Source organism: Lepidochelys kempii, chromosome 10 (genome assembly GCF_965140285.1).
Source record: "Lepidochelys kempii isolate rLepKem1 chromosome 10, rLepKem1.hap1, whole genome shotgun sequence".
Taxonomy (NCBI): domain Eukaryota; kingdom Metazoa; phylum Chordata; order Testudines; family Cheloniidae; genus Lepidochelys; species Lepidochelys kempii.
Window position 1 is genome coordinate 43,575,749 of NC_136389.1, and position 18,347 is coordinate 43,594,095.

The 18,347-nt window shown below is 57.0% G+C and overlaps 1 protein-coding gene across 19 annotated transcripts in view; it reads left to right on the forward strand.

Moving 5' to 3' along the window:
• Window positions 1-18,347, forward strand: part of CELF6 (CUGBP Elav-like family member 6) — a 238,190-nt gene that overhangs the window by 104,363 nt on the left and 115,480 nt on the right. For all 19 annotated transcript variants that reach the window (XR_013636416.1, XR_013636417.1, XM_073363131.2 and 16 more), the window contains exon 3: window positions 15,283-15,331. Coding sequence is in view for 17 of the 19 variants with exons in the window: in XM_073363131.2 (XP_073219232.1) it covers window positions 15,283-15,331 (49 nt within the window). In the remaining 2 variants the exon portion in view is untranslated. The remainder of the gene's footprint in view (window positions 1-15,282; window positions 15,332-18,347) is intronic.

The following is an 18,347-nucleotide window of genomic DNA, read 5'->3' on the forward strand; positions in this document are numbered from 1 at the left end:
AGCTGGCTTCAGCTGACAGGACAGTGAGACAGGACATTAGTGGAGTGTCTCCATAAACAGAAGGTTTGTTCCAGTTTACATAGAAACCACTCGGGATGGAGGGGTTCGCTGTGGGCGCTGGTAGACCTGGAGGGGGCACTGGTAGATCTGGTGGGGTTTGCTGGTAGATCTCTTTGGCTTCAAGAAGGTATTTGACAACCCACCGTGACAGGGTGTGGAGATCCGCACTCGGCTACAGCCATGAAGGGATTACGGGGCAGAGTCACTACCTCCCCAGCTGAAGCAGTTGAGATAGAGATCACAGGCCAGACAGGGAGCTGGCTGCTAGAGAGGCAGAGAGAGGGCTGTGCTGATCTGTGGCAGACAGGCAGAACGCTGCCCGGAGAGCAGGACCAGCAGCCTCTGAGGACTGGGCTCAAACTGCTGTGGGGAGCAGAGCTCCTCAGCCTATACCCCTTCTCTTATGCTCCAAGAGCTAAAGGAAAATGGGGCTCCTAGGGCCGAGTCAGCAAGTCTGGGAGAATGTGACAAGTGGGGTTGGACTGGGAGGCAAGGTGAGCAAGGTCCGAGAGAGCTGGTGGCTTCCCAGGCACTGAGGCCAGGGGAGGGGCTGAGTCCCCACCTCCTCCACTGGATCAGTGTTGCGATGGAATGGAATGGGCTGCAGGGATCTCTGCAGTGCTACTGTAGATTCCAACAGTGTACCGGACTGAACTGCATTGCATAAGATGTATGGCGTAGCCTAGGGTATTTGGGACCCCATTGTGCTAATACTGTATGTTGAACTAGGCAATCCTAGGGGTCTTCCAATTAAATTAATTGGCAGCAGGTTTAAAACAAACAAAAGGAAGTATTTCTTCACACAGCGCAGTCAACCTGTGGAACTCCTTGCCAGAGGATGTTGTGAAGATCAAGACTATAACAGGGTTCAAAAAAGAACTAGATACATTCAATGGCTATTAGCCAAGATGGGCAGGGATGGTGTCCCTAGCCTCTGTTTGCCAGAAGCTGGGAATGAGTGACAGGGGATGGATCACTTGATGTTACCTGTTCTCTTCATTCCCTCTGGGGCACCTGGCATTGGCCACAGTCAGAAGACAGGATACTGAGCTAGATGGACCTTTGGTCTGACCCAGTATGGCCATTCTTATGTTCTTATCCTGTAGCAATATTGTCACCCAAATAGTAAAAGACAGGGCTCTAAGTGTGGCGGGAGAATCGCAGAGGCCCTGCATCGGGTCATACTGGCAGCCAGACAGAGCTGGACACAGTGAATGTTGATTTGCACTAGATTGGACTGGAGCTCCTAACGAGTGGTAGCAAAGCAGGTTCTCTGCCCAGACACGACCTAGTGTTGGGTGGTGCGCTCTGGACACAGAACGAAGGGCCTGTCTAGGGGCTCTGAAGTCAAAAGTCAGGACATAGAGAAAGGAATGAGCTGGACTCAGATGGGCCAGCCTATGTGCCTCTGAGAAATTCTGCCTGCTTGGCTTTTTCCTATCCCAGCCTCTCACTCCCTAGCCCAGCCGAGGACGGGGCCCTGGGTCCAGCCCTTGGGGAAGAGGGGATGAATCAGGCAGGAGCAGCATTGATGGGCTAAAGAGCCCCACTGATCTTCCGGAGAGGAAAAAGGGGACTGCAGTATGGGAGGGGGTCTCTGCTGAGGACAGCACCTGTACCACAGGCTTGGGGTCCTGCTCTGCCTTAGGCTGGGAGGTCTGAAGCAGGCAGCACCTGGGCCCATCCTAGTGGCCACACACAGCAGGCATTTCATGTTGGTTGGCTGCAGTGCCAGGAGGGGAGCGGGCAGAGGAGAGGGGGATGAGGAATCAGCCGGACTTCGGAGATCCGGTTCAGGGCTGGCCAGGGCTGGGGTTCGCATGCTGTCTGCTTGTCCTCGAGGGCGGGGCCACTCCCTGCCATCTCCCTCTCACTGACTGTAGCGATGGCATGTGTCAGGTGGGCACCCTTCTCCACCAAGCAGAGGGGCCTTGGGCAGGGACAGTACTGGCCATGGGAACCCATAGCTCTCCAGGTACCAGCTGGCGAGCCCAGCTGGTGGGCTGCGTGAGTGAGTGAAGGAGGGAGCGTCCGGCAAGGAGCCGGCATGCCCGGGGCAGGGAAGCGCTGCTGGCTGAAGCTAGCTGTGAGCTGGAAGAAATGCTTAGAGATATTGAGGAGCAGGAGCCATGGGTTAGCCGGGCCCCCAGCGCGGTGTGTGGGAGTGCGGGACTGATTACTGTACAATAGCAGACTGGAAAATCTTTCCTATGTGGAACTGAACCTGTGGGGATCTGTGCAACGGGGTGGAGCCCTGCTGGCATCTATGGCTGCTGGAGTTTAATCAGTTCAGTTTAAATTAGTGTCCAGAGCAGATTTTCTCCTGGTTTCAGGAAAGCAAGCTGGGGTCCAAAGGGTCCACACAAACCGAGCAAGTCAGCATACAGCAGTCATGGACCAGGCCAGACCTGTTCCCATTCCCAGGGGCAGGACTGCATGCCCTCTGCTGATCCCCCTCGCCCTCTTGCATGGCCTGGGAAACCTGGAAGGGAGGCTGCTAGCTCGCGGGGCAGGCCCCCCACTGGAGGAGCCCGGCCCTTCGTGTGGGCCTGGTTGTTCAGGGCCTTGTCCAGAGCACGTCACAGAATCGGCACTGAAGCCCAGAGCCAGAGGGGACTATGGAGACGTGGGAAGAATCAGTTGTTTTTCAAACCCTGTTAAAGGGGAGCAGGGTGGAAGGTGACTGCGGACCCTGCCATCCTGGTAGGTGGGGAAGGAGCAGGAGGGAGCTTTCCCAAGGGCACTGGCTATAGGAGGAGTGCGCCTGTGAAATACATTGGGAGTCCATGCAGCGAGAGCCAGGCCGCAGCTGGAGCCTGCTAGAGCAGGGAGGCACAATGAGCTGCTGGGGCTGGCTGGGCAGGGATGGCCTTGCCTGTGTAAACACACCGTGTGTCTGTGGCAAGGCCACAGGAGTAGGGAATGGAAAGGTGGGAGCCAGGAGATGCTGGGGCTGTTGGTCAGCACCTGCTAACACCCTGGAGAGAGCCGTCAAGCTGAGACTGACGACTGGCCTGGAGACAGCAGCTCTGACAGGACCCAGCAGAGCTTTTCACCTGGAATGGATTGTGCCGAGGAACCTGACCTCTGCTGAGCAGCGTAGGGCCAGGGGAACACAGAGGTGCCATCCAGCTCAGCTCCCCGAAAGCTCCCCACACACCACAGAGACCAGTGAGCCTCTGGCACCGTTCCCACCCCGGCTGTGACCAGTGCACAGGGCCTGACAGAACACTAGATGGGGGGCCACGTGTGCCTCCGGGGAGGGGGGAAGGCTGGGAAATCCCTGTCCGTGGCACACAGTGCCCCTCTGACGCATAGGCACCAACTTCTCCTGGCGCTGGTGGGTGCTCGACCCCTCGGCCCTGCCCTGACTCCACCCCTTCCCCCCCATTCCATCCCCTTCCCCAAGTCCCCACCCCAATTCCGCCCCCTCCCTGCCACTATTGGACTCCTTTCCCAAATTCCCACCCCGGCCCCGCCTCTTCCTGCCTCCTCCCCTGAACACGCCACGTTCCCGCTCTTCCCACCCCCCCCAAGAGCTTGTTACTCCGCGAAACAGCTGTTTTGCAGCAGCAAACGCTGGGAGGAGAAGTGGGGATGCGGCACGCTCAGGGGAGGAGGCGGAGGTGAGGGGAGCTGGGGCGGGGAGGGGAGCTCAGCTGTCGGTGGGTGCAGAGCACCCACCAATTTTTCCCCCTGGGTGCTCCAGCCCCAGAGCACCCATGGAGTCAGCGCATATGCTCCGAGGGACAAGCTTCGTGTCCCATGGTCTCCCTGCACCGGCGTGAGGTGGGATGCCCGAGCTTGGGGCTGCTCCTGTGGAAGGGGTGGCTGGACATGCCTTCCTGACCCAAAATGTGGCTGAGCCCTTCCCAACTCCTCCTTCCGGGGCATTGACCAGGGTTGTAGTGGGCATGCTCCCACTTTGTCCGGAGCACAGAGCAGGTGTCATCTGCTAGAATCCAGTGGGCAAGCGCTACAGAATCAGTTTCCCTGTGATTGAGGGGGCAGTTGATGGATTTCAGTCCTCTCCCCTCCTGGCCCCCTCTGCCCACACTGACCAGCCTGCCAGCCTCCACCACTGCCTGACCCAAACTGTGCCTGCTCCACCCTGGCTTCCTCCCTGTACTGCCAGCATGTGCTGTATGAGCCCCTCCAAGCTGTTCTGAGCTCAGCCCGGTGCTGGCAGGGCACTTCAATCCACACTGTGGCTCTGATGCGGCTTTGGTCCGGGGCTCGTGCTCCTGTGCCATGTGCCCGCAAAGCAGGTGCTGCCTGGGGACCCTGGTAATTGGTTAATGGAGCCCCTGATCAGTTGCGTTTGCCTGGCTGGCAGGGCAGCGAGCAGGCTCCTGTCCAGCTCAGCAGCAGCCTGGAAGGAACAACATCAAATTAGAAACCCCAGAGTCATTTCTCACACCCTGGTGTATCACAGCCCCAGCTTTGGGGCTTCCTGCAGACCAGGAAGGGAGAACTCCTGGGGGAGGCCCAGGCCTTTGTCAATGGGGCTACTCGCCCACCCAGTCCAGAGAGGTGTCTGTGTGTTGTGGGAGGGAGGTGTGAGTGTCAGCATGTGTGCACGTGTGGTACACACTGGGGTCAGTTCTGTGCCCGCTTTGTCTGCGTGCGTGCGTCTGTTTCGCCCCAGGTGTGTCTGTAGGTGTAGGGCTGTGTGTCAGGAGCTGTACTGGGCTATGGCGGAGTGTGTCAGGCCGTGGGTTGTGGTGATGGAAGGAGGCCTGTGCCCATTGCGGTGCCAGCTGCACTCGGTTCTCTGCCCCTCTCATGGTCAGCGGCCTATTAGCGGCTCACAAAGTCAATTGTTCAACTGTGACTGTCTCCTGGGTTACCATAGCTACCATCCTAAGCACATGGCATGTCTCCAGGGCAACGCAGGAGAAGCACGCTCTGTTGCCGGGGTAACCAATATAATTGTAGTGCTTTTAGGAAGGGGGGGGGTTTAAAGAGAAAAAGGAGGCGACAGCACAAAATTGCTGGCTGGGACAGTGGGTGGAGAGGGCACCCAGCACACACAGGGCTGGGTGTGGGGCAGAGGTGGGTGGGCGTAGGGCAGCGGGCACGGAGACAGCCCCTGCCCCACTCTGGATTGGGGCCAGGGATGTCCACAGCAGTGGGTGATCAAATGTTCCTCATCCTCTGGCCCCAAGGGAATCGTGAGCCACATGCTGGCACTAGGGGGGGGAGGGGTGCATGCTTTGTGCATAGGGCGCTCTGCTCTCTGGGGAGCCTGGGGTACAGCAGGCAGAGGGGTGGGAGTGAAATGGGGTCGAAGGTGTCAGTTGCAGTAGCCGGGGCTCAGCCCGTTTCCTTGTAAAAACCCACCTCAGCAGCGGGCAGCCTGCGCAGGGCAGCTAAGACCCAGTGCCCCCCTCACAGCCTCTGGGGGGGGTTCCTGCGGGGCAGGGCTGAGGCACGCCAGCGAGGGGCAAAACGTGAGGCGCATGCTGTCCCTATCCTGGGGGTGAACAGACACCTTCCTTCCACAGAGTCCTGGACACACCCACAGGCGCACACCCCTCAGCCATGCTGACACGCCCAGCGGGGGGCACCTACGGGACACACGCACCCCATACAGACACCCACACAGGACACACCTACAGAACACACCCACTCCAGACTGGCACACACCCCTCGGTCATGCTGACACACCCAGCGGGGGGCACCTACAGGACACAAACACACCCATACAGGTACACCCAGACAGGACACACCTAAAAACACATATACACACACACCATACAGGCACACCCATATGGAACACACCTACAGAACACACACACCCCATACAGGCACACCCAGACGGGACACACCTACAGGACAGATGGACCCATACACCTGTACAGACATATACAGCGGGGTGCACACATCCAAACCCCACAACCATGTGCATGCATAGAGTTACCCCCCACACCTCCATAACCAGCAAATGGCAACACTCACACACCACCAAGGGCACAAGCCAACACAGCCGAGCCCCTCCCAGCAGCCAGAGCGTCACTGGGGAAGGACTGTCCTGATTTGTATTTCATCCTAAGAGCAGCGGTGAGAGGGCAGCTTGACCCCCCCCCCCCAACCCATCCCGCATGCCAGTGGGAAGTATGGGACATGGCTGGGGCACCTTCCAGGCTCGAGCACCAGGGAGCGCTTGGCAAAGCAAGGAGTCAGACGGTGCCCAGAGGCCATGCAGCAGCTGTTCTGCACAGGCAAAGGGCTGGCACACAGCCTGGGCTGGCCCGGGACCAAATGCCCCTCCCCTGCTCCCCAAGCGAGGACCCTGTTGTGGGGATTCAGCTGGTATTCAGAAAGGGAGCACAGATACAATGGGGCAGGGGAGCATGTGCTCCAGAGAGTGGGGGAGGGTGGAGGGGCTGGGAGAGATTTAGGAACTGGAACGAATAGTCTTATCCCAGGATGGCCTTTATCTGGGTACTCCCTTGGAGTGGCGGGCAGGATTTGCCATCTCCCCTTCTGGGGCGGCACAGGGAGCAGCACGTCGTCCGGGCAGCAGGGGGGCTGGTTTCTAGCTCCAGTCATCCCCACAGAGTTCCACGTGCCCTTTGGACGGCCATCAGAAAAGCTGGGCATCCCATCAGCCATCCCCACACGGAGCAGGGCAGGAACTGGTCGGTGCTCAGCTGGGCTGGAGGGAGGGGCTAGCCGCCAAGAGCCAGCAGCCAAGCGGCGTCGCACCACTGAGCCCTGGGGAGATCCTCTGGCTCAACACCAGCGTAACCCAAAGGAGTCGCTAGGCTGGGCCACCCGGTAGCAGCTGGGGAGCTTCAGAGTCCGGGAAGCGAGGATCTCAGCTCATGTGGGGGGGCCTGAGGAGCATGTACGGGGGACGTCCCCATGCTGGCTGCCCCCTGAAAAGCTCCACACTCCCCCTGGTGGGGTGGGATGGGCCAGGGGCTGGCCTGTGAGCTCAGGGACGGGGTAAAGGGGATTCACGCCACTGACGTCAGCGGAGTTACTCTAGATTTACACCAGTGTAACTCAGATATGAATCTGTCCCCTTGCATCTGATGTTACCTTATGGGCTCGGGGAAACGCCCTAATCTGTGAGCAAAATTCTGATCTGATTTACACTGGTGTAAATCTAGAGTGACTCTGCATACTTTAATGGAGTGATACCTGATTTTCAGGCTCCACCGTAGGAGCCTCAGTCTACCATGGGAACCCTGCATGTGAACACGCGTGTCGGGTCGAGTCAGGGAGCAGCCTTAGTACGAACATGAGCACCCAGGGGCTGGGCTGGGCTACCCTTCAGTGGCCGACTTGAGAACTTGGGCTCTGAATGGTCAGGTCCCTGCAGGACTGAGAGCCAAAGCCCGAAGCATGAGTGGCTGGCTGTATTTGCCTGTCCCACTCGTGAAGGAGGATGGGGATTAAGAAGGCAGATGGGCCAGTTGTTCTGCCTGATGGCCTTCCTCTGTCTGTTCAGTGCTCTGGAAAGAGCTCTTGGGGATCTCCAGGGGGTCCCGTCACTCCAGGTGGGCTGGGTCCTACTCCTGTCCACGCACTCTTCCTCTCCCTGTGCCCTCCTTCCTTTTGCCCTCTTCCCCTCCCTGTTCCTTTGGTCTCGGTTTCTGCTCCAGGTCTGGCCTGGCCCCAGAGCTTCCTTGCACACCCCAGGTGTGTTCAGCACTAGATTCTCTGTGGCTCTGCCAGGTGTGGCTGAGGTTAGCTCCAGTCAGGTATGTTACACACTGCACCACCTAGTGGCTGAACAGTACAACACAGCTTAACATCCCATTACAGTTCCTCCTCCTTTCTTTTCTCTTCCCTCCTGGCTTTCTCCACCCCCCTCCTTTGCTAGTTCCTCATTTCCCTCTTCACTTTTCAACCCCTCCTGGCTCTTCTCTCTGTTCCTTTTCCATTGTCTCCACCTCTCCACCCAGTGCTTTCCTCTCTCTTCCCCCGAGCCAACAAGGACCAGCAGGGGCCCGTGCAGTAGTGCTGAGGGGCTGGGGCATGGTCCAGTGCTTGCAGGGAGAATTGAGCCTCTGAGCTGTGGGGCTGAGCTCCCGGAGCTGCCTCCTGCCACAGTTATGAGGCTCAGGGCTTCCCAGGAGAGGGGGTCCGCTTGCCTCTGAGCTCCAGCTGGGGGACGTTTTTTCAAAGAAAAGATTTTTCATCAGAAAAACGAGTTCTCATTGAAAATAGCAGATTTCATGGAAAAAATTTACTTTCAATGAAAAATATCGGGGGGCTTTCAGTCGTCATCATCCCCCCCAAAAGCCCCAAACAACCCTGGATGGTTTGGGTGGGGATTGGGCAACTGAAAACCAAATTTTCTTTTTCTTTTTTTTTTACAAGACCCTAACATTTGCCACAAAAAAGAAAAAAAAAAACTCATACCCCCAGCAGCTCTGGACTGGACACCTCCTAGGATTGACCGAGCCAGCTGAGGCTTAGCTGTGCTGCCAGCTGCCGTGGCTCTGTTAGGACACTCAGGATATGCGACATTGGTCTCAGACCCCAGCTCCTGGCGTCCTGTGACTGCGTATCTCAGTTTTTGTTCCAAAACAACATCTCTAGTTCTCGTGGTGGCAGAGAAAGACCTGAAAGCCTGGCCCCATGATGCCCCAGAGCCACAAAGAACCTGAGCGCTAGGATTTTTATTTTAGATCTCACACTTTTTAAGCCAGTCCCATGATACTTTGGGGGCTGGCTACTGATGTTGGCGGTTGGCAGGGCTCAGGCCAAGGCGTCAAGGGGGGTTACACGCCAATGAAAGTCGATGCGAGTTGGGTACCAGATCCCGTAGGACCCTTTGGAACTCCTGGCCTTAAACTATTAAGCCAGTACAGTTATGTGGGGCTTGTATGTCCCTAGAGATAAATGGTTCTGCACACTGTGCCAGGAAAGGCTCTGCTGGGCTTAGCACCATGGCACAGGCCTGCCCTCTGCCCTCCATCCAGCCCAGGAGCCTGGAGCTGAGCAGACCCAGTCTCCGCACCGTGCAGGGAGAGAGGTGTAGCAGCCTGGGAGTGGCAGGTGCATAGAACATGGCAGATCCAAGGGCTGCTGGTGCCTTATGCACTCTGGGAACAGGGAAGGAATTTGGCAGGGACTGAAAGACAATCCCTCAGTTGCTGGCAGGTTCCTAGGAGCGCGGGGTCACACATGGATGCCCGCATGCCCTGAGGGGTTGTGAGGTTCTTCTCTGCACACTGCAGGGGAGAGCTGGATGATCAGAAGGTGGGATCCTCATCTCTAGATCACTGACTATGCTGAAGAAGGAAGGAAGGAGTTGGGAAGGAGAGTTTTCCTCAGGGTTCCCACAACATCCAAGCAATCGGCCAGATGGATTGTGTCCGCCTTCCTCTGTGGCATCCCTGATTGGCCAGAGCTGGAGACAGGCCACCCAGGCCAGTGCTCTGAGGAGTTCCGAGAATCCTCTCCCTTGCTGCCTGGCTGGTGTGTCCTGGTCACGTAAGCAACCACCAGATTTGGGCTCAAGAAGGGAGGTGATGCCAGGGTGATGGGGTAAAACCAAGCGAAGGCTGACCGCGAGGAGACGCCCCTTCCTGGGAACTGGGGTGTGTGTATGTGATTTCTACCTGGTCAGGAAAAGCCCTTGTGTAGGGGGTGCCCTGGAGTGAGGTGCTGGTCCCCTGTGCAGACACTAGGAAGGTGTGGGTCACCCAGCTGCCCATGGTGTAGGGGAAGGTGTAGCCACTGCCAGGGGGGAAGCACCTGATCTCGGCTCCATGGCTGGCATGGGCTGGGTGCGGTGGGGCAGCATGCTCAGCCCCGGAGGGAGGGGTCACCTGCCAGGGCACAGCAGTGACCCAGCCAGCCACATGTGGCCCAGGGCAAGCTGGGGTGGGAAGGCTGGAGGGGTGGGAGTGTCCTCAGGACAGCCAGTGCCAGCCTCTGCCGCCCCGATCCCTGTGGAGGGACACCAGGAAGAACAGGAAGGGCCAGAGCCTGTGTGGCCCCTGGGCAGCATGTGCCTGGAGCTGGATTCCAGATGCATAAGGCTGGGATTTGGAGTCTGGATGGTCCTGTCCTCTGTCCATCCCTGTGGGGCTTCCCACACCAACACCCACCCCAAGTGTAATGGATGCTAAACTGCAGTACGCTATTTAGCCCCTAGGGGGTCCTGTGCATAAAGTACCTTATTTAAGCCAACCTGGGCCATAGCTGGGCATGAAAGGCACTGATGCTGAGCACAGCTGGGGTGGCTCAGCGAGAACTGGGACAGTCCGGAGCTGGTACTGGGCCATGCCAACGGGGAACAGTGGCTCCTCCATTCACCAGTGTGTCACTGTTTGTGGTTTGCCAGAGCTGATCTCAGTGCCCCTGGGCAGAAGATGGGTTCCCCAGGGAGGGAGGGGGACCTTGGCAGTCCAAGCCCTCGCCCTTCCTTCAGGTATAGAGGAGCGTGGAGATACTGCAGGTGACAAGCTGGAACCGGGGCTCGTAAAAATTCCCCTCGGTGTCAGTTTGACTAATTTGTTAGTCTTACCGCTGGCAGGATCCGCTGGGCCCGGCCCAGGCCCAGGCCATAAAACTAATGTAGTGAGGCAGCAGCCCGGCGTAATGAGGGGTACGGCTCACCGCCTGGAACAGGCATTAGCTTTATGAACCGGGGGGTAATTGAAAGGAAATATTTGTCATTGGGCTCCGGCAGAGGAGAAGTTCACAGGAAACTTTGTGGCTGCTGCTGCCTTGGCCCTGGCCTGCCAGGTCTCCTGCCCACCCAGATGTGCAGGAGGCCCGTGCAGGTGGGTGGTTGGAGAAGGGCACCCAGGGGCACTTGTGTCTAAACAGCCATTTCACAGCCCTCCTGTCACTTAGCTCCGTCATGCTGCAAACCCGTTCCCAGCCTGTGTCTCTCCCTCGGAGAGAGAGGGGCTCAGCAGAGGCTCCAGGGGCATGAGCAGCTAGTGGTGCTGATTTATGACCGGTCTCCACTGACACCCCCAGCCCTACCTATGCAGCTAATGCCGGACCTGCAACCCTCCACACTATCCCAGTCTACTGCTGCACCCCCTAGCCTACCATCCCCCAGCTAGCCCAGTCCTGACACCCCCTCCCGCCCAGTTCTGCCAGGGCCTCTCAAGCCCAATCCATAGCACCTTGGGTTTGTCACCTTTTCAGTCTTGTAATGTAGGAAAAGAGCCACAACCCAAAGCTGGAGCTGGTCTGGAAGCCCAATTAGAAACCCAGCAGGATCAGGGCATGATGCTCTGAGGTCAAGCCGGGAGCCCTTTCTCTGATCTTCCACCGCTATTATCAATCAGCCAAAATCCACCCCCAGAGTAAATCCACTGCACTCTCCAATGGTATCTGAGCCCCCAATTTGCCCAGCCACCTCCCCCTTTCTGGGCTGATTTCCTGCATCGGCTGCAAGTACTCAAACCAGCCTCCCAGCAGGTAGCCGACTGCAGCGTGGCCCGCGCAGCTGCGTGCGATTGTGAAGTAGTGGACGTGTCGTGTGGTTGTGTCAGGCGGGGCAGGTGAGATGATGGATGGGAGATGTCAGCATCCTTTCATCTGTCATTTTGACGAGGCCAAGGAAAGTTAATTGACTTTAATAGCCAGCAAATGACATCAACAACTTCTCCTAATACGCAAATCAGTTAGCGAGATGGTTTGGCAGGAGCGGGGCTGCTGGGTTCCTCAAGCAGCAACGAGCGAGCAATGCAGGCAGCCAGACAGGCAACACGGAAAGCAGCATTTGTCCAAGGATTCCTGCTGCGAAATGCAGCCACCTCTGGGGTGAACAGCTGCAGCCTTCCCACAGCACTGCTTCCCTTCTTGACACTTTATATGGCATGTTGCCTCTGGGCAGGGGTGGGATTAGACCAGCAGACTGTCCCCCATCTCCCACAGAGGGGACTGAGAACCCTAGTGGGCAGGGTTCACTCCCTGGGAGAAGAGGCAGAGGGATCAGCCTCCAAACCTGTGGATCTCCTAAGATTCATATGGCTCTTGGCAGACAAGTGCCTAGTGGCCCTGGGTCCTCGGCTTGAAGCCACCCCTGTTCTGGAGCTTCCTGTGTACACACGGTTCAGCTGAGAGGGGAAACTCACCTGGTCTGTTTCACGTTTGTCCCTGGTCAGTTTCACCTCTGGCGCCCCTTCCACTTGGTGGAGCGGGTTGAAAAAAATCTTCCTGCCCCAAAATGGGGTTTAACTGGGGTTTCCTTGCAGGAAAATGTAAGTTTTGGTGACATTTTTCATTTTGTTTTTCAAAAGCCCCAAATGTTGGGATGGGGGGACAACCCCCCGCCCTTTTCTACTGTCCATGGTTGGACCCAGTCTAGCGCTAGTACAAAGCTGTTGCATTGGAGCTTCCAGCACCTCAAGGGACCATCTAGAACTGAGAAACAGAGACCGGCCTTACCCAGCCCCCAATGTGCCAAGTCATGGGCCTACACACCACAGCCGTCAGCAGGGCCAAACCCTGGTCTTTCAGCCCCTTGGGTTAAAGCACAAGCCCTGCTGGCTGTGAGCCACCTGATCTAGCCTCTGCGACCAGCCACTACTGGGTGCCCTGGTCCCGGGAGCACACAAATACTCCCAAGCTTGCAGGCTGCTGAGATCTGGATCCAGGGTGCTTTTGATTCAGCAGCACGTTCATAGTATAGTTTATAAACTCTGTATTCTGAGCCGACGGGGTCCTTGGAAACTAAGCAGGTGTGCGCTGTGGGGAGCTCCCAGACTGGAGAACAGGCAGTGGAGTAGATCACCTAAGTCTCTCCCTGTTTTGCCATCTCCATGGGAGCATGGTCTCTTTAGGGCTGGCTGGGTGGATAGCACCACCAGGCCCAGCTCACTTCACAGGGGCTGCACTGGGTGTGTTTAACAAACAGCTTGGGAGACCTGGACTGAATGCTCTGTGTGAGACAAGGCTGGCAGTTCTGTTTGGGCAAAGTGCTGGGATAGCTGGAGCTGCAAAGAGCAGCCCTGGAATTGGATCTGGACCTGAATCTCCCCCAAGTCTGTGGGGTTTGCTCCCTTAGTCTGGGCACATCCCTGTCGCTGTCGCAGAGCCACGGAGAGCAGCCGTGGGGTCAAAAGGTATTTGTAGGCAGACATTGAGCCGTGTGCTGCCACACCCTGAGAACCCGGCTTTGCTGTGTTCCCCAGGGTATCGCCTGGCCATGTACAGTTGTAATTGGCCTTACCACCCACTGAACCACAATTAAATAGGAACAAATGCCTGAGACACTGTCTCCCCCCACCACCACCCATGGGGGTCACTGAGTGCAGAACACAAGGCAGGCAAGGGCAGGTATCACTGTCTCTCTTTTGTAGTGTCCCCCAGTTCATACTGCCGGGCCAGGCCCTTTCTGCCTCTAGCTGGCAGGGTCACAGTCACAGCCTCAGCACAGAGCTTGGTTAGCAGCTAGCACTTAGCAGGCTTCCCCTTCACCCCCCTCCTTGTTAGCCCTAACACTCACCAGCTACCAGCTACAGCCTTATGGGCACAATCCAGGCTGTGGGCTTTTCCCCCACAGCTCTGTGCTGACTTGGGGAATCATGAGATGGCTGGAGCCCATCCCCAGCAGCAAGACCAGAGGGGTAGGAAACTCCTTGCTGTCAGATCCGCTGGCTGGGCATGGGACCTCCCCGTTGGGAGCTCCCCTTCAGCAGCTTGGGGCCTATGGCCAGGACAGCCTGCCGTGGCACCAGCAGCCTGGCCTCGGTTCCTTTGGGACGGGCGGTGGGGTCACCTCCTGTGTGTATGCTTTACCAGCAGCCTTTCCAGGGTGAGGGTGCAGAGGCCTGCCTGTGATGGAGAGCCCCTGAGAGCAACCGGGCTAGGGGACAGCCGCCCAGAGCTGGAGTGAACCGCTCCAGGATGGTCCGGGCTGGGCTGCTGATGCAGTTCCACCTGCTGCCACATGGGGCAGCAGGGCGCCAGGCTCAGGGGGACCCTGTGCTCCCTGGCCAGAGAGGGCACTAGTGAGCGATGCCAAGACTCCCTCGCCCAGGGAGTCCTACTGATGGGAGCAGAGCCGCCCCCTAGTGACCCCGCTGGCTGGGCTGCCCGAGTGCCCAGGCACTGGTGGCAGGACTGGGCCTGAGGTTGCTGGCTCCTCATACAGATGGGAGGTGTCACCCTCTCCCGACAGCAGCGCCCCCCGTCAGTGATCTGCCCTCCCCCTCTCTCCTGCCCCAGCTCCTTGGCCCCCAGCGAAGCGGCCAGGCTGGGGGCTGTGGGAAGGCCAGGCCCTGATGAAGTTAATCATTATCACCCTTAATTCCTCCACTAATCCCTGCGATCTGGGGAGAGTTTAGCGCTGCTGTTCTCTGGCTGCCTGTGGGGAGGGTGGCTTTGCGTCGGGACGAGGGATGGGGGAAGGGATGGCTAGCTGGAGATCCTGCTTTGCCATGCTGCGTTGGGGGGGCGGGGCTGTCACTCCCACCGCTCCTCCCCCATGTTGGGTGCTGTTCCTCACCCACACCCTATTGTCCTCGCTGGGCAGAGTCACTGACCCAGCTCCTCTACCTGCTCCAGGGACTGGCCCCTGCCCTCCAGAGAGGGGAGTGGGTGGGGCACAGCACAGGGCCCAGCCGCTCAGTCCTGCGGTGCATTAGTCGGGTAAGTTGCTCGGCAGAGGTGGAGGTGGGAAATATTCTTGCTGTTCCCCCTCTAGAGGGGCTGTTGGTAGGTGTGATCTGACACCCTCCCCACCACCACCCACCCACCCACCCATGCCTGCCTGGTTCCGAGGCCAATCCTCAGGCAGGTTCTCTGGCCAGTGTCTCTTTTTGGTCTCTGTCCCAGGACACCCTGCCTACCCCTCCATCCCAGCAAGAGGCTCCAATCCCATGTGCAGCACATCTGTCCCTTCAGTGTCCCTGGCGTAGAGCTTGCAGAAGCTTGCCCCATTCCCTGTGGCTCTGCCCTGGCCCCTGTGAAGTCAATGGGACATTTGCCATTCAGTGGAGCTGAGATGTCAGCGTTCATCCCAGCTAGGCCCACAGATCCAGGGCCAGCTTCCTGATGACTGAGCTGGGGGTATCTTTCTTTCTCTTGATACTAACACTCCCCACCTGGGCCAGTCATGTGGAAATCCCTAACTGGACAGCTGTGCCCGCTTGGAACAGATCACGCTAGTGGCTCCTGCTTCCATGTGTCCAGCTGGTAGTCACCCTCCATCCTCTCCCTCCTCCCCCAGCCAGCAGCCCATCCATGCCTGCAGACTCTAACCACGCTGCTCCTTGTTTTGTTTTGCAGATGAATCGCCCCATCCAGGTGAAGCCAGCGGACAGCGAGGGCCGAGGAGGTAGTTGTCTTTTGAATACATACCCATGTGTCTTGGCTGGCTGCTCTTGCTGGGTTAGCTGCTTGCACAGTGCAGGGAAGGGCGAGGACTAATTATGCTCTTCTATTCCATCCTTCTCCCTCCTGGGGCATTTGCCTATAGCAAAGGGCCATGGAGAGCGGGGAGAAGGGATTTCATTTGTCTGCAGTGATTAAAAACCCTTCAGAGCCCATGCTTCTGGCCCTGACAAATTGTGGTGCCTATAAAGCACATGGGAGGTGGTTTATCATATAAGGAACTGCTTAGGCACTCTAGGGAATATCCATCATCTATCTATCTGTCTATCTATCCCCATACATCCCGTCTATCTAATCTATCTATCAGTGAGGGCAGGGGGTCTGGGTATCAGGGGGTTCAGATGCATGGGGGTTAGACAAACAGGGGGCAGCTCTCCGTACAGTGACCCCTCCTCCCACGGCTGAGGAGCAATGGGGGCAGGAAGCAGGGGAGAGGATGTGGAGCTTCCTGCAGGCGGGGAAGATTTCTGGGGTTGGGTTTGACCTGGCCCTGGCCTGGCTGCTCTGGGCAAGGGAAAAGAAAGCCCCATCCTTCCCCACCCCCAGTCCAACTGGAACTAGCATCTGAGCCCAGCGCAAGATAGGAGCCACCAGCTGGAATGTCCCCAGCCTCCCCCCATCCCCCGCAGTGATTTACCTCTCCGCTAGCTGCTCCGGGCACCCAAAATGATGCACCCACACTGACGGAGAGGGCTGTGTGACCATTCTTGCAGTTTCCCTTTGTTTGCCCATCATTTTCTGCAGGGAAGCAAAAAAACCTGGGGGGACATGAGTGCAGCATGCGCACAGTGGTGCAGAATTCCCGCAGGAGTACATGGTGCTGGGCATGTACAGACACAGAACAGACAGTCCCCACTCCAAGGAGCTGCCCAGCAAAGTAAAGAACGAAGTCCATTAGCTGGGACTTGGTAGCAGACTCATTAACCTATGTGTGATCCGCATGCTAGAGGAAGTCAGAGACCCACTGCAGTAGCCGAGGCGGTACCAGCTAGCATGCACGTGTTCTGCAACCGGGGGCAGTTTGCCTGGCCTTCTGCTCTCATGTGCCCTCATAAAATGGAGCCAGCTAGTAGCTGAATCTGTCGGTAGCTTCCCCTGAAGGGGCCTGGGCTTGGATGGCCCTGGAATAGAGTACACTTACAAAGTTTGTGGATGATACCAAGCTGGGAGGGGTTGTAAGTGATTTGGAGGATAGGATTAAAATTCAAAATGGTCTGGACAAACTGGAGAAATGGTCTGAAGTAAATAGGATGAAATTCAATAAGGACAAATGCAAAGTACTCCACTTAGGAAGGAACAATCAGTTGCCCCCATACAAAATGGGAAATGACTGCCTAGGAAGGAGTACTGCGGAAAGGGATCTGGGAGTAATAGTGGATCACAAGCTAAATATGAGTCAACAGTGTAACGCTGTTGCAAAAAAAACCAAACATCACTCTGGGATGTATTAGCAGGAATGTTGTAAGCAAGACACAAGAAGTAATTCTTCTGCTCTACTCTGCACTGATCAGGCCTCAACTGGAGTGTTGTGTACAGTTCTGGGCACCACATTTCAGGAAAGATGTGGATAAATTAGAGAAAGTCCAGAGAAGAGCAACAAAAATGATTAAAGATCTAGAAAACATGACCTATGAGGGAAGATTGAAAAAACTGGGTTTGTTTAGTTTGGAAAAGAGAAGACTGAGAGGGGACATGGTAACAGTTTTCAAGTACGGAAAAGGTTGTTACAAGGAGGAGGGAGAAAAATTGTTCTTCTTAACCTCTGAGGATTGGACAAGAAGCAATGGGCTTAAATTGCAGCAAGGTTTAGGTTGGACATTAGGAAAAACTTCCTAACTGTCAAGGTAGTTAAGCACTGGAATAAATTGGCCAGGGAGGTTGTGGAATCTCCATCATTGGGGATTTTTAAGAGCAGGTTGGACAAACACTTGTTAGGAATGGTCTAGATAATACTTAGTCCTGCCTTGAGTGCAGGGAACTGGACTAGATGATCTCTTGAGGTCCCTTCTGGTCCTATGATTCTATGCCCTTAGAGACGTCTGCCCCTAGGGCCAGGTGGGTGTGACTGGCCGCAGGACTGGGCCTGGCATGGAGGCTTAGAGCAACTTTGGGGTTCATTTTGCTTGACCAGGAGGTTGCTTGAACTGACCCCCACTTTACGCCCCAGCACCCTAGCTGGGTGGAGAGCCTCACTGTCCGTGGTGCATGGGCTGGACTCCAGGCAGCATGGGGCTGACGGCTAGCGAGCAGCACCCAAACGCTGCCTGTGACCTACAGTAGGTGTGTGCGGCAGGTGGCCTGGGGCGTGCACATGTAGAACTCAGCTCAATAAGAGCTGGGGGAAGCCAGTCTGTGCTGGGGGAACCGAGGGCCAGAGGCTCTCCAGAGGGATTGCTGGGCTAGAGGAGCTAGAGAAGAACTGACCCATAAGGGCTGTGGGAAACTTGTAGGCCCACGTGTGTGCTGAGTCCCATCCTGGTGGGTAAGAGCTCTGTGTACACAGCAGGTCTCAGCTCTCCCAGTTTAAGGGCCTTGGTGCATTGGGGTGGCAGGGCAGGGAGAGGAGAGAGGCTGCGGGGGGACCTGGACAGGGTAAGGAGGAAGCAGAGGCTGGGGGAGATCCAAGCACTTGAAGGAGTGGTAGGAAGCTTGTGAGGAGACTTTGGCAGGGGAGGGAGGGATGGAGGTTGGAGGAGGCTGGTGGCTGGGGTGAGGGAAGAGGGGGCAGAGGCTGAGGAGATGGGGGCTGGGTTTGCTGGAGCGTTGGTGGCCTCTCTTCACTGCGAGATGCTGGTTCAGAATGTGCTGACCAAAGGGGAGGTGCCCGAGTGGTGTTCCCCAGCACGCCCTGTCCACGTGGCTCTGCCAGTCGTGCCACAGGGTCTCCGCAGGCTCTCTATTACATTGAGTTGCAGGACCCAGGGCCACAGATCTTATGTCAGGGATGGGCAAACTTTTAG